Genomic DNA, 16,210 nt, shown 5'->3' with positions numbered 1-16,210 from the left:
ATGATGACGACATGCAGTGAGGTGACCCCATAGCTCTTCACATTGTATCTGTGAACGTTTGACTCCAGTCTGGGTTATGGCAGTGCGAATACCCTCTGAGTATGCTCCTGTCATGGAGATGCAGTGGAGACCCTAACAGTCACTCAATTGCAGGAGTACGATGACGACATGCAGTGAGGACAGAGTGTATGGAGTATAAATCTTCAAATAGCATCTGAGAATGTCTGATTCCTGTCTGGCTGAGGGCAGATCGCTTGCGCTCTGTGATCAGGGTCATATCATAGAGATGCAGCCGTGAAGCTTTAGAAGCATCTGATCCTTTGTCTGCCTTCAGCACCTGAGCCCTTTAGGAGCACAGCGTCACTGGTCACAGATGCTGAAGAGATGGGGGGCCAGCCCCACCTTAAAGGTGCTGAGAGCACACAGAGAGAATGATGGAACTCTGTGATGCCTGCCCACAACATTCTGGCAGCAATGACAAGCACCATTGAGGTGCAGGCATCAGTAACGTGTCCAGGGAGTGTGAGGCTGGGACATCACTTTGGTTTGAATGCTACACAAAGCAAAAGGAAGAGGCCCTGGACTGCGACGCCGACCCTTATCTTGTGCAGATATGTTTCACACCTGAAAGAAAAGAGCACTGCTCATCAGAACAAGGACCCATAGGCTGGGAGACATTCTTGAGAGTTTATTGACAATAGTGACAGTGTCTACAAGTGATTAACCCACATGCCCAGGCTGTGCAACTAATTCTCCTTAACTTTCCTAACCCTGCCGCTATGTCTTGTTGCTTCCCGGACATCCACAGCGGAGGTGGAGCCAGACTGCTGACTGCGACGACCTGTCTATGATGACCTTGGTGGGCGTCCTCTGGAGGGCCGAGGCTTGGTGGGCCCCGACCTGCTTTTGGGGTCCTGCTGTGTGGCAGTGGAACCCTCCTCGACCTATGGAGCTGGAGCTGCTGAGGTCACAGGAAGAGAGGAGTTCGATGGGTCAGACACTCTTGGAGTCACCTGGATGGATGGGCCCAGAGTTTGCACCTGCTGATCTTCCTCCCTATGGGTGCCTGGGAGGCCCCAGGCTGACTCCTTGAGGAGTAGGAGTAGCTGGAGTGACATCTAGCTGGCAACCTCTCGTGTACACACAGTTGGAGGCCAACTATGGCATCAGTGATGGAGTTGGGCCCATGCAGCAGTGCAGGAGTGAAGTCCTGGACGAAGGTCTCCATGGCGGCCACCATCCTTCCAGTGTTGACCTCGGCATTGGCATGCCGGTGCTATCACCTCAGCCTGAAGGCAGATGGACTCCTCCATCTTGCCTTGCAATCTGAGGAGTGCAGCGGACATCCCTTCCTGATGTTCCCGAGCCTACCTTTGCTGCTCCAGCAACTGTGACATGACTGAATCCAGAGGCTCGCCACCTGACTCAAACTCGGCAAAATTCTGGCCTTCAGCAGTCCTCCGAGTGCCAGAAACCTGGGAAGTCCCTGCCTCCACCTATTGTGGATCGGACGGTGCAATGTACTCACCAGATTGTGATTCCGAGGCTATCCTAAAGCTAGGTCCCGCCGAGGTGTGTGTCTCTGTACTGGTGGAGGGTGTGGGTGAGCGCTGTAATGGGACTTCAGGGAGGGTGCCTCCGAATTCCTCTACAGAGTTTTCTTTGGGGCTTGATTGGAGGCCTGTGTCATGGACTCCGTCAGCAGTTTGGCAGATGTGCCTGTGAAAGCAAGGGGAGATAATTAGTGCATGGCAGTGGCCTGTGAAACAGGACACATCATTCACAGCATGGTTGTCTGATGGATGCTGCACTGCTGGATCCTCACTTGGTAGAGCAGTGCCGACCTCACCATCAGCACAGGACTGGTCCAGATTGTTGCCGGCCAGCTGGATGGCTCTGTTTCCAAAGTCCATGAGGACCTTGATTTTGGGTGTTCCTCCACTGGTCTGTGAACTCTCCTTCTTGTCGTGTGCCAATTTGTCCTGCATGAATAGAGATGGAGAAAGTGTAAGCAGGACGCCTGCCGGGGCAGATGATAAGTGTGCTTGGCCTGTGTGGGTGGTGAGTGGTCCATAGTTGGGAAGAGGACAATGACGGTGTGTGTGAGAGAGTGAGTTACGATATCCCTTGAACTGGCAGTGACTGAGGGCCCTGTGGATGTGTGATGAGTTTGTGAGTTGAGAGTGATGAGAAGAGTGATTTACTCTGGGGGAACGGGGGAGATCATTCATCCTTTTGCAGCACTGGGTGGATGTCCTCTTTTGTAGGCCATTGGCACTGACCACCACTGCCACTGCCTCCCAAGCCAGGTTAGTGCTGTTGCTGCCCATCCTATGACCAGAGCAGGGGTACAGGACATCCTGGCGGGCCTCCACAGCATTCATAAAGCGCTCAAAGGGTGCATTGCTGAACCTAGGGGCTACAGCTTTCTTCAGTTTCAGGGCCATGTTTTCCATGCAGCAGTGGTGGTCTGGAAGCACTGAGATGTGAGCTTGCGGCTGGTGGTGGGCGGGTGAATGAGAGCCCACCCCCCATGGAAACAGCGTGTTTCCTGGGACTGCATAAATCATGTGGTGGGTTTGGGATGATATGCTATGAAAACCCGCCGTCGCGACTGGCGGGTAAAACATCGTTTTACCCACCCGCTACCACACTTAGTGCAAATCTGAGACGGTTCCGCCCAGAGTCTGTTCGCTTATGAATTGGCTTGTGTAGGTGATGCACTGCAAGGATAGACATGTCAGGTAACTAATAGTGGGGATGGGTGACAGGAAATCATGTGATGAAACCTCCAGGAATGCATCCATCAAGAATTGACAACTTTGCTGGGTGTGCAAAGCAGGCACTCCCTTCAGTTGGCTGCTTAAGTAGCAATGAATCCAATATTAATGAAAGGAGCTGATCTGTTTATACATATAAGGTTAATCTGAGTTGGTGGTGTCCCTGAACTGCCCAAGGAAGTAACTGGGCAGTGTGGAATGAGTGGTCAGTGTGGAAGGAGATAAACTTTCCCTTTTGTTTCTGATACTTATTTTAGCTCCCGTGATGAATTTGTTTATTCCTTTTTCTTTGGATTAGGCCTCACTGTAGACTGACAATATATTAATTTTTAATCATTAAAATGTTAGTTAACGTTACTGATGAAAATCTTTTCAATGCATATTTGAGTAATAATTGGAGTTAATTGGACATTTTACAAGTGATAGCTAATAATTGATTCTGACATTTTATTTGTACTGATTTTTAAAAACACTGTGGTCGTTAATAATTTCAAATAACTGGCCAGTTTGTTTTAGTCTATGATACAAACCTTTATCCCATGAGGTTTTGGATAAGCTACCTGATGATTAGAATGCCATTGTTTGATATTTCACCGTTTATTAAGTATACATTTTTCAAATGATGACAGATTTGGCACAGAAGGTTTATTTGATGATTAGATGCAAAAACTATGTGCTGGTCTCTGACGATATAACGTCACTCAAGTGCTCAGATGTGCTGTAGTATTTTCACATTGTAATGAAAGGGCTCGATTTTGAACTTTAGATGTATGGAATAAAATAGACCAAAGGGATCTCCTGAAAACTTTTCTTAAGTGTTCTAAGGAGTTGATTATTCTAATGTTAAAAATGAACACTAACTCAGCTGTGGCTCAGTTGTACTAATCTTGTCTCTGAAGCAGAGGATTTTGGGTTCAAATCCTACTCCAGAGACTTAAGCAAACAACTGAAGGAACTGCTGCTCTGTTTGAGGTGCCCTCTCAGATGGATGTAAACAAAGCCACAGTATGACTTGCAAAAGAACAGGGGAGATCACCTAGTGCCTTAGTCCATGTTGATCCCTCAACTGCCACCTTAAACGGGTTATCCAATTGTTTATTTACTTATTATTTATGAGAGTTTACTGTGCATGAGTTAGCTGCCGTATCCTACATTACAACAGTAACCACTCCACAAGAAGTGGCTTTATGAGCTGTAAAGCTGTTGGGATGTTCTTGCTAATATTTTTTGAATAAAAATAAAGTAAATTATTGATAAAATGTTAGGTTTTTCAGTTCCATTGCAAATTTTTAAAAATTCATTCAAGGGATGTGGGATTCGCTGGCTAGGCCAGCATTTACTGCCCATCCCCAGTTGCCCTTGAGAAGGTGGAGGTGAGCTGTCTTCTTGATCCACTGCAGTATATTGAGGTGAGAGTGACTGCCCTTGACATCAAGGCAGCATTTGACTGAGTGTGGCATCAAGGGGCCCTAGCAAAACTGGAGTCAATGAGAATCAGGGTAAATTCTTCACTGGTTGGAGTCATACCTAGCACAAAGAAGATGGTTGTGGTTGTTGGAGATCAGTCATCTCAGCTCCTGGGCATCACTGCAGGAGTTCCTCTGGGTAGTGTTCTAGGCCCAACCACCTTCAGCTGCTTCATCAATGACCTTCCCTCCATCATAAGGTCAGAAGTGGGGATATTCGCTGATGATTGCACAATGTTCAGCACCATTCGTAACTCCTCAGATACTGAAGCAGTCCATGTCCAAATGCAACAAGACCGGGTTAACATCCAGGCTTGGGTTGACAAGTGGCAAGTAACATTCGCACCACACAAGTGCCAGGCAATGACCATCTCCAACAAGAGAGAATCTAACCATCGCCCCTTGACATTCAATGGCATTACCATCACTGAATCCCCCACTATCAACATCCTGGGGGCTACTATTGACCAGAATCTGAACTGGACTAGCCATATAAATACTGTGGCTACAACAGCAGGTCAGAAGCTAGGAATCCTGCAGTGAGTAACTCACCTCCTGACTCCCCAAAGCCTGTCCACAATCTACAAGGCATAAGTCAGGAATGTGATGAAATACTCTCCCCTTGCCTGGATGAGTGTAGCTCCAACAACACACAAGAAGCTGTGCACCATCCAGGACAAAGCAGCCTGCTTGATTGGCATCCCATCGACAAACATTAACTCCCTCCACCACTGATGCACAGAAGTAGCAGTGTGTGCTATCTACAAGATGCACTGCAGGAATTTACCAAGGCTCCTTAGACAGCACCTTCCAAACCCACGACAACTACCATCTAGAAGGACAAGGGCAGCAAATATATGGGAACATAACCACCTGGATGTTCCCCTCCAAGCCACCCATCATCCTGACTTGGAAATATATTGCCTGCTGTTCCTTCGCTGTCGCTGGGTCAAAATCCTGGAAGCCCTCCCTAACAGCACTGTGGATGTACCTACACCACATGGACTGTAGCGGTTCAATTAGGCAACTCACCACTGCCTTCTCAAGGGCAATTAGGTGTGGGCAATAAATACTGGCTTAGTCAGCAATGCCCACATCTCTTGAATGAATAAAAAAAAATCTAAACATTTACATTTCATGTGCAGGATCCCAACTAATAATAAAGCTTAGTGAGAGATGTTGCCTTATCTTTTAGATTGATTTGATGAATGCTTTAGAGATTTTTCTCCTCCTGCTTTAGGCCTAGCACTTTTGAGATTGTGGCACTGGATGGAATAAGCACTGGCATCTTTCAGTTCTACACTGCCCAAGAGAGCGCTGACTGGCTGCGGGCAATATCAACCAACATTAATGATTTGACCCTGCAAAATGTAAGTCTTTTAGCTGCAAATAGTATATATTTTCAATTAAAATAATGATATGAATATATGGTCCATGACATGAAGTATATTAAAGCTCTCTTCCTGCAAACTAGAATAAATTTGCCTTGAGGCATTCCTGTTTCAATCCCCGAACTGTAATTAAAGAGAAAAATACTGTGTTTTATGTCAATGATGTTGATTTAGGAAGACTGGCCTGCACTGATCATCTTCATTTCTAAATTGGCTTTTTGTCAAAAATCTAATTTAGAAATGGTCCCTGCCAGGAAACAATCAAATGATTTGTTCTCTTCATAAATAAGCATGACATTGCAAATTAGAGAATAAATACTAAACAAACATTATGCATATTCACCAAATTTTGGGGGAAGAAATTTGCAAGTGGTGAAGAGACAAGGAGGAAAGATTTATGCAATGTTTCCATTTCATTGTGAGACCTGGCCATTGCCTTGTATCTCCCTTCTCCTTTTTGTTTTTATTCATTACTTAATTTTCATCATGCCTTCTGATTATTCATTTTTATATAAAAATCATAAAATCTTTAATATTCCCTCTTGTTTTCCTACTATTTTCCTTCCTTTTTGTTTATGTGTTTATTTATTTGCTTCTTGACTTTTTTTCTTCCATGGAGGCAAACAAGTTACCTTATATAGAAGAAAAACTGGGCAGGATAGATGGAGGATATCCACTGTTATTAAGCCCTTGTTTAAAAAAAGCTATCAGGTAGATGGGCAAAGCAGTCTTGAAATCCATTGTCTGCTGGGTGTTCGGTCTGGTGGGTCTGGTCCATCTGTTGGGTCTTGTGTACCTGGCGAGTGAATTAGGAAGTGGTCACACTGAATTTAAAAAAGCATCTGTTTTTAAAAGTTTAATTTGGGTTTCCAGTCAGTGGATTAAAAAAAACATGTTTTTCTGACAACCGAAAGTTAGGAATTATGTTCGTGATTTTACTATACTAATGTTTTAATGCACTCCTGGGTTAATTTACCAGAGATTTTGATCAATTTAACATAAACAGACCCCTCTTAAAATAACGGAGAGAGGAACTTAATAGGAGCATATTAAGCATTTGCATGATAAAATTGTAATTTCAAGATTTGCATACCTTTCCAAATGGTCAAAAGTTAAACCCAAAAGGGTCGATAGATGTGACTAGTTGGAGACATGATTTTAATTCTATATATTATTTTAACCATACAGATGAAAATGGCCAATAAATGCTGTTCTCCAAATGATCAGGTAGGATACCTCTCTTTCAGAGCAAAAATTAAACGTGTAATAAAAATATGCCTTAATGTAAAAAAAATGTTCTCCATCAGACTTCAAGGAGTGAAAAGGATGTCAAGAATTTGTTAGCTGATGGCAAGAGATGTGTAATGGTAAAGTGTATTGCATAACTGACTAAAAGATGGATAACTGGAATTTGAAAATATCCAGAAGTCAAATTTAAAGGCATATGACAGCATGGTATATACATTGTTTAATAATAATCCCCGTTTAAAATATTTGGGCTTCAGTCATCTTTGAGATAGAGAAGTTGGAAGGTTTATTTTTTTGCTGTTCCTTTTCGGTTATTGGGAAATAGCATTTGTTTACTAGAGAAAGACTTCTACTAACAATTGGAGGCGAAGAAGAAATGAATATTATTTTATAAACGGATACGCGCATATAGATACTGAAGCAGTACTTGTAGTAGGAAATAATGACAATAAACTACAAAGATATAGCAGAGTTAAAGGATGAGATAAAGAATTGACAATGGAGGTAAAAACAAAAATATTAATAGAGAGTTGTTACTTGGCTTTTTAGCTCCCCAAAAGCAGGCAATTAACTTGCCCAAGGCTGGCTATCAAGTAGAGTGGAAAAATTCTGGTACCCTTCAAACTACCTATCTTTACACTTGGAGAATGAGATCAGTGTCATATCATGATGCTATGACCTATTTGACATCAGTCGTCCTTTTGCAGAACCCAAGGGGTAAAGAATGTTTGGAATATTATATGGAAAATGTAGAACAAGAAAAGGACATTTGACCCACCAAGCCTGATCTTTCCACAGGCTCCACTCAATTTATATTCATGAAAAAGGCAACAAAAAATTTCCAAGGAGATAAAACTGGATTTTTCCCAGGTTCTTATCTAATTTAACAAAACTCCTAGCTCTAATCAGATATTATCATCTGTATCACTTAACGAGTCTTCATTGACTTTGTGGCACAGATTCTATCATATCCCATGAATATCTCACCCTCTGTGCTTACGCATATTTTTAAACCTTACGGTTCCATTACCCAGATTTTTTCTAGGTGTTTGTTAAAGGAATTAGTCAACATAACATTAACCACACTTTTCTTTAGAATTCTGTTCCACATAATTTGTGTGAAGACAGAAAAAAATCTAATCTGAACTCTACCTTTGAGACTTGTTAAGTTTGGACAGACGTCCTCTGTTTCTGTGAGTAGAATCAAAGTCAAATAGCCTGCATGCTACAAAAGTCGCTCTGAATTTTAAACCTTGGATAGTATCATTTATCAGTCTTCTTTCCCCAGTAAAAACAAGTTCCACTTTCTGAATTTTTCTTCATAATTTATAGCCCCATTTCAGAAATGATCACCTTCAATATTCTAGAAATTACAAATGGTATTCTCCGTATTAGCGCAGAAATGGATACAGTTGAAATTGATCGCTGCTGAAAACCTTTTTAGGATGAAAGAAATTCTGGAACATGCAATTTTAATTCAGAGTACTGATCTCCAGAGAAGAAAATGATAGCCAGCAGAATTTATTAAATATCAGTTTTCTGACTGGTGGGGAGTCGGATTTTCCCCTCTGTTGGAACACTCTAACAACAACAACACTTGACAAACAACATCCCAGAATAACTCCATGCAAAACAGCCCATTGAGGTACTTTGACATTGTTCAACCCAGGACAACAATACTAAAGTCCTGGCAATCCACATCTCCAGCCAACAGCGTGATTTCCAGTGCCCCTGCATAATCTGTCAGGCCAGTGTGGTTACTGCTGTAAACCTAGCAGAGTGAACAACCTGAATGGGAAACTCTTCATTCCAATAAGAATGGCAGCATTCTGTAAAATAAAGAAAATCCCTTGAGGTTAATATTTTCACAAAAATTAGCAGCATTTTGACCAAAAGTTTCACCTAGATTTATCTTCTTTCTGTGCAGTTTAAAAAAAGTGTACACTTTTTTAAAGAAAAATATTTTGATTGTGTAGTTAAAAGGTAAGGAAGTAATATGTGAAATCACCAGTTAGAACTCTCAGTCCATAGTTTTGAATGGGGATAATATATCAGCAATTTTGTTGTTTCAGATTTATGCCTATACCTTAAAATAGCAAAAGATAGAAAGCTGTGTCAAACCACACATCTTTGTTGTTGTTCTGATTGGAGCTTTTAAAATACCTTAAAGTTGCTGGTGTCATGCACAAGGCACACAATTAAAAGTGAGGTGACATTGAACCTGCAATACTGCACATTCTATAAGTAAGCTGCCAACACTGATGAATATTTTGGGCTTGCTTGGCCTATCCTTGTTGTGCCATTGCAGCAATGGAGGCTGTCACTCTGAATTGGAATCAAATCCTCATAATTCCACACACAGCACTTTTACGGGTTGATTCCTCAATAATCCAGTTCAGCAATTTGCTAGCTGATTTAGACATCATGTCCGGCACAGAGCCCTTGAAGGTTTCATTACAAAATTAATGGCTTTGTGTGCAAGAATCATAAAAAAAATACAGTGTTTTGATTTTGAGGATTGACTTTTCAATTTTCTAAGGTTTTCCTCTGCAGATAATTCACATGGGATGGGTGAGTGAGAAGCTGCTAGGATCTGATTCCAATCAGCTTTACAAGTACAAGTTTCTGGGACTGAAGGGTTCATCGCTTCACATTTTCAACGCTCCACCGGTAAGGGACAGAAACTCTTTAATATTGTACAGATTTATCTTTTTGCACATATTTTTCTCTTGGGCTTCACTTAAAGCAGTTAGCGTAACTTCTGCACAAGGTTTATAATTAAGTCAGGTGAGTGTGTGTATATACTCCTAATAAAATCACATTTCTCACCATGTTTCCAAATGTTCCAAGCTTAATTTCCAGGCATTTAAAAGGACAGTAAGTGAATTAGGGCACACCATTGACTTGCCAAGTAGTGTTCACGCAGCCTCTATTTTAAGCTGCGTAGTAGAATATCAAAGCATTCAAAAACAAATGAGAAAAATTACAATTTTGCACTATTCTCATCCAGTTACATCTCATTAGGTTTCAGCCTCGGTTCAATAGTAGCACTCTCATCTCTGACTCAAAAGTTTGTGGCTTCAAGCTCCATTTGTGTGCATAAATTAGGTGGACACTCCAGTGCAGTACTGAGGAAGTGTCTCGACGTCAGGGGTGCCATTTTGGATAAGATTTTAAATTACCCTCTTAAATGGATATAAAATGCCCCATGGCATTATTTTGAAGAAGGGAATTCTTCTGGTGTCCTGACCAATAGTTGTACCTCAACCAACATCAGTAATATCAGATTTACCTGGTCATTTATCTCATTTCTGTTTATGGAACAGTACTGAGCACAAATTGGCTGCCACATTTCCCTACTTTACAAACAAACTATATCACAAACTTCAAAAGTGCTTAATTGATTGTGAAAGATGCAACATTTGTTCTTTATCTCCTGATGCCACAGTATGTTGTAACTTTGTTCCAAGTTTAACTTAACCCTTGGCTGATTATTATTGTGTGGCTGTAGACATTTGTTTTGAATCACGTTTGCTTTTGGATTGTATTATGCTATATTAATAACTAATGCATTTATATAAAATTCCTTTGACTGCAACTGCAACAATTCTGATCCTAATGACAAAATCACATTCTCAGAAATAATTCTCAGAGGGTCAAAAATGATGAAAGTAAACTTTATTTGAGGTATCCGTACAATAGAGGGAGGCGATATAGTGGTGTTGTCGCTGGACTAAGAATTCAGAGACCCAGGGTGATGCTCTGGGGGGATTCCACCATGGCAGATAGTAGAATTTGAATTCTATTAAAAAAAGTCTGGAATTAAAAGTCTAATGAAACCATTGCCAATTGTTATAAAAACCCATCTGGTTTACTTATGTTCTTTAGGGAAGGAAATCTGCCGTCCTTACCTGGACTGGCCTGCGTGTGACTCCAGACAAACAGCAATGTGGTTGACTCTTAAATGCCCGCTGAACAAGGGCAATTGGAGATGGGCAATAAATGCTGGCCTAGCCAGCGATGTCCACATCCCATTAATGAATAAAAAAAATTCTCTCATTGTCATACAAAAGCAAAATACAGTGGATGCTGGAAATCTGAAATAAAAACAAAATATTGGAAATGTTCAGCAGGTCAAGCAGCTTCTGTGGAGAGAGAAGCAGAATTAATGCTTCAGGTCACTAACCTTTCTACAAAAGTCCAATGAAAAATAACTGACCTGAAACGTTAACTCTGTTCCTCTCTTCACAGAAGTTGCTTGACCTGCTGAGTTTTTTCAGCTTTTTCTGCTCTCATTGCCATGCTTTTCGATGCTTCAGACCTGCGAGGTGTGTACCAAAATGCAATAGACACGTGAGAAATGGATTGAAACACTAATGGGGGAAAAAAAAAATCACACACAAAATACACCAGCAGTGAAACAGTGGACTATAATTCCTAAGCAATAATTTTGTTGGCTGCCCAACCCTAACTTCTGCATTACAGGCTCTGAAACTCCTACACATAGGAATGTTCTGTTGAAGTGTCAGCAGTTGCAGGGCCAGAATTTAGGAACATTATTGGCTATCGTTCATTTTTTTTAAATGACAAAAGAATCTGACAGACTCACCTTTGTGCACCCAGTGCTGACATTGGAAGGAGAGATGGAGCTGGCAGAATGACATCTGCCCAAAATCATGCCAGCGCCTCTCCCTTTGCCCTGAATGAGAAGTGTGCTTGCATGATGTATGGTGCAGGTATACTTGCCTAGTAGGTTAATGTGCTGATGGAAGTAGGGCCAAAATTGCTGGTCTTCTAATGGCAATCAATTCCTGAGCCAGCACCAACTAGAATGGCACCTTCACCTTTCACCCAAATGGAATGACAAGGCACCATGGAAAATTTCTTCCCCTGCTACCCCCACAAGGGAAAGTCAGTCATGAATGACTAAAAATGGCACAGGCAGTCAGCTACTTTGTGCACACAAGCCAGGATTTGGGACAGGATCTGAGCTAAGGTAGACTAGCAGTGAAATCACTCTGTCATATTTCTGGCATTGGAATGGGATTCTAGAGATTTCAGGGGCACTGTTTCCAATTAAGATATATTTAAAAATCCCTTTCTAAGATTGAAAGTAAGGTAGAATTAGAAAAGAATTAGGGAACAATATAACATTTGTGACAAGCAGAAGAAATCATTTTATAGGTGACATACAAGTTTTTAAAGTAAAATTGAGATAACGTGATAACGTGGAATCCTAGGACCTGAAGGCACAGCTGATGTTAACACTGGACAAGTCGGATCCCAGAGTGAAACCTGGCTTGATAGATCCTAACTTTGTTTTTTGTTTAGAAACCATGGAGGAAACTTACTGAACAAATTCACAGGAGTCTGCTGATGAACTTTTAACATAATGAATAAAACATTTGTTACACAAGAAAAATGAACTATATTACACCAGACAAAAAAAAAAGGTTGGAAAGATCTCAATACAAACACAAGAAATGATTCAAACTGACACCATTTTTTTTATGCCAACAATACCCTTACAGACTCAGAACCCAGTGAAGATTTAACGCCAAGGCTTAGGCTAGCCCAGTTGCAAAGGTTTTTTTCTGGCAGAACTCTGAACATTCACTAGATGCTTTTTCCTCAACTGGTATCTCTCCCTGAGACACCCAAAACCATACTCTAAACTCACTATTACTTCAACCGCAGAGCAAACACAAGGGCCATGATTTTCAGCTCGGTGTGCGGGCACGCGCCCAACATGCACGAGTGTGAAATAGTGCATGATACTTCAGTCAGTGGGTGCCAAGGGTTGAAGTAAGTAACTAAATTAAGAGGGCTGTTAAGCCCATTAATGAATTCATTGAATTGAATTTTTCTCTGCCTGTCCAACCTTATAGTTTGTAGGTGGGTGAATAGGCCAAGCAGCCTTTGCGTTTTTTGGGAAAGCTCATCCACGGGTGTGATGAGGTTTCGACCAGTGATTTTTTTAAAAACTAAAAACTTTTACAACTCATTTTTAACATGTTAGAGTCACATGAGAGGACATGTTTTCCTTATTTTTCAATTCTTTATTCATAGTTAAAATCTTTTGCTCCCTGAGACAGCTCTGTGCTTTCAGGGAGCTTTCACTGAGTGCACCCCCACGCATGTGCACACTTCAGCGCTCGTGCTCCTCCTGCCCCTACCCCGGCAGCTGAGGCTATGAGCATGCCTTTCGAGCTGGCTGGCCATTAATTGGGCAGCCAGCATGAAATCGCAGTCAGGGCACGATAGCGGGCAGTGGTTGGTTTCGCAGCCGCTCCCGGCCCACCTGCCCAAAGAGGTTAAAATCCTGCCCATGAGTTCCCTAAACTCAGTCCTAAGCAACCTTACAGTATTTCTTACTAGAGAGCTTAGAACTGCTATGTCCTCCCTCTGACATACACACTATGAACATCTTTTCTGTCTTTCTCCGTGTGTTACTGGACCCCTGTCACTAGGCTACAGCACAGTTGTTTTTCTACTTTGTGTTTTTTTCCAAAATCACTAAACTTCTAACCCCTTTTTAACCCATCTCTTTACTTCAAGGGTTGTAAAACCTCATTAAAAATACATGAATACAAACAAATCCGGAAAACCTGACCTTTTTGCTAGGAGGCCTTCCAGACTTCCTGGCACCAAGCTCACAAAAAAAATGAATGAAACTAAAACCTTTCTTAACACACAAATATAAATCAAAATTAAAGTTATACTGTTACAGATTTGATTTTCCATACAGGCTTCTCATTAGAAACATCAAACTTTATTTACAGGCTGCAGTTACATACTTCCTTCAAGCTCCACAACTAGAAGAAGAACTCCCACTCTAAGGTTCCCCGCGCTTAGAGCTGATTTGTTCACACTGTCATGTGATACTATAACACAATAAGTCTTAAAGCTACAGTTACTACATTTACATTGTTCCTGAAAAATGTTTCATTTGTCCATACCAATACTGAACTAAATGAACTTGCAGCAATTTTATGACCTGACCAACTATTTAATGAAGGAGTTCAGAACCCAGACTATGGCCAGGATTTTGCTACAGCAGTGTTATTGGTGATGATTGTCATAAGTAAGACTGTTGTTGAACTCAATCCTCCATGATAGTTGTAATGCAAGCAGCTATGAAGTGGTTCTACTCCTCAAAGGCAGGTAATTTGTGTACACAGGTTATTTCATTTGAGGTCAGCCATGCTACCACTCAATGGGGTCTCATGGCTGTTTGTAAGATGGAAGAAAACAGGTGACCTTTAAAATGAACACAAAGCAAACAGCCTTGTACAGTCTTGGAAAGTACATCAGTAGTTACTTCCAGGATGTTGCTGATAATTGCTGAGACTCAATGATCGTGGCCAAATCAGAACTGCAGTTAGAATTTATTTAGAATTTTCTGTTATTGCTACATCTCTGATGGTAAATGAGAGATGATTTCTGAAACCTGAGTATGATTATGAGCAAAGCCTATTGCTTGTATTGTATTGTTTGGTCATTGTCAGAATATAGTAGCTTAGCACTTTCAAAGCAGCCCACCAAGTGTGTTTAATTACTGTACGTTTAGATGAAGTATACATCATTAAGTTAAACTCCACCTCCCCCCCCCCCCCCCGATTGATGTTGGGTCAGGATACTGACATCGTCCGGCCCTCTCCCAGGTTTCTGCAGGCCGGCATTGAAGTTGAGCGGGGACCCCTCCTGAATCTTTTGGGTAAGCAATTATTAACTAGTTACAAAGCCACCTAAGACCTATTTTAACCCTCAAATCTGGATTTCTCAGCCAGGGCACCTGTTTGCCAACCTCTTAGCAACTCGCCAAGGTCACCAAGGTGAGTGCACAGCAGGAAACCTCAGTGAAGCTGAGAAGGCTTTGATCAATTACATTGAAGAGTTCCAGCCAGGGTCATTGAGAGGCTGCTGCTCAAAGTACATCTTCACTCAAAGGGTGCTATCACTGTTTGACAGGTGATTGTCAACTTCTTGGAAGGTACCTCACCTGTCGAGCACTTCACTCACATTCAACTGCACTTCCCTGCTGCAAGCCTTCAGCATGGCATGGGAGTAACTTATGCTGCCCTACCTTCCACTTCTGATGAGCAGAGTCAGCATCAGCAGCAACAGCTGCAGCAGCATCAGCACCACCAGCTGCTGCAGCAGCACCAGCTGCCAGCCACATGCCCCTCCACAGGGCAGAGGGGATGGACACCATGATCCAGCTGGAAAAAGGTGTAACTCCCAATACAAGGTCTACAGGCAGAGGCTCGGCTCTCTCAACATGTCTGAGCACCAGAGCCTCAGGATGTTCAGGTTCTCATGGCAAATTATTGCTGACATCTCCTGGAAAAAGACCTCCTTCCCAGTGGAGCAGGAGGGCATGCATTGCCAGTGGCCAACACCAATTCCACCACCCCCCTTCCACCCTCTCCACCTTGTGTCTCTGCCTCCCACCAGTGTATATGTCCTCTTCTCTAGTAATGAGAGGAAGCAGAGAGGTGTAAGTATTTGTAATGACTTTCTGGATAGGAGGGAAAGACAACATTTGTGCAGGGTGACTGTGAAACATGGGTGCGAGAGGGCAATAGTCTAAGAGTGGGTGTGTATTATCTGTTCAGATGGGGATGTGGGGTGTCTGGAGAGAGAGGATTGAGTAGAGCTGCAAGGTGTAGTGATCTGAGGAATGCTGTGCACGACTATGCTGGGCAAGTCAGGTTGTGGGTCTTGGCACTTATGTCACATTGTTCCACCCACTGGTCATGCCCTCCTGAGGTCCTGGATCCTCTTGGTGCTCTGTCTCAAGGTTGGAGGGAGCTCACCACTGCTGCTGACTTCCTCAGTCACTTCTATCTGCTTGGTTGGAAAGATTGTCCTCTTCCTCCTGTCCTTGGGGGAGCTTACTTCACTGCAGCCAATCAGACCCCTCAACAGATCTTCCAGGCAAGAGTGAGAGACCCAGGAAGCCACCTTCCCAGGTCTCCTCTCCATTTCTGTGGTTGCTGAAGCCTCAAAAATCCAAGTGCTGGTGAGCCCTTGTAACCCATTTATTTAGGAATCATTACTTTGACAATATGGACCCATTATCCCACCGCCCTTCTTGATTGGTCTGGCAACCTGGAGGCAGGATGCTAATACTTAAATAAATTAAGGAGCCATGGCAAATCTTGCAAATTAGTTCATTAGGTTCCTGGCCTGAAAATGGTTCCACCATTTTGACAGAAATTAAGTCAGCAGGTTTTCACCCTATATTGTCATTGAAAGGACTGCAGAGTGGGGCAACATTTGGGGCAGTACTTGTTAAGGATCATCAGTGGTCTATAAATAA

The 16,210-nt window shown here is 42.3% G+C and overlaps 1 protein-coding gene across 2 annotated transcripts in view; it reads left to right on the top strand.

Moving 5' to 3' along the window:
• Positions 1 to 16,210, top strand: part of sntg2 (syntrophin, gamma 2) — a 1,221,259-nt gene that overhangs the window by 999,193 nt on the left and 205,856 nt on the right. For both annotated transcript variants that reach the window (XM_078541872.1, XM_078541871.1), the window contains exons 11-13: positions 5,487 to 5,616; positions 6,826 to 6,864; positions 9,439 to 9,555. In XM_078541872.1, coding sequence (XP_078397998.1) covers positions 5,487 to 5,616; positions 6,826 to 6,864; positions 9,439 to 9,555 — 286 coding nt within the window. The remainder of the gene's footprint in view (positions 1 to 5,486; positions 5,617 to 6,825; positions 6,865 to 9,438; positions 9,556 to 16,210) is intronic.

Source organism: Cetorhinus maximus, chromosome 5, assembly GCF_964194155.1.
Source record: "Cetorhinus maximus chromosome 5, sCetMax3.hap1.1, whole genome shotgun sequence".
In the NCBI taxonomy this organism is placed as follows: Eukaryota; Metazoa; Chordata; class Chondrichthyes; order Lamniformes; family Cetorhinidae; genus Cetorhinus; species Cetorhinus maximus.
The sequence above is the reverse complement of the archived record's forward strand: the minus strand, read 5'-3'. Positions and strand labels throughout refer to the sequence as shown.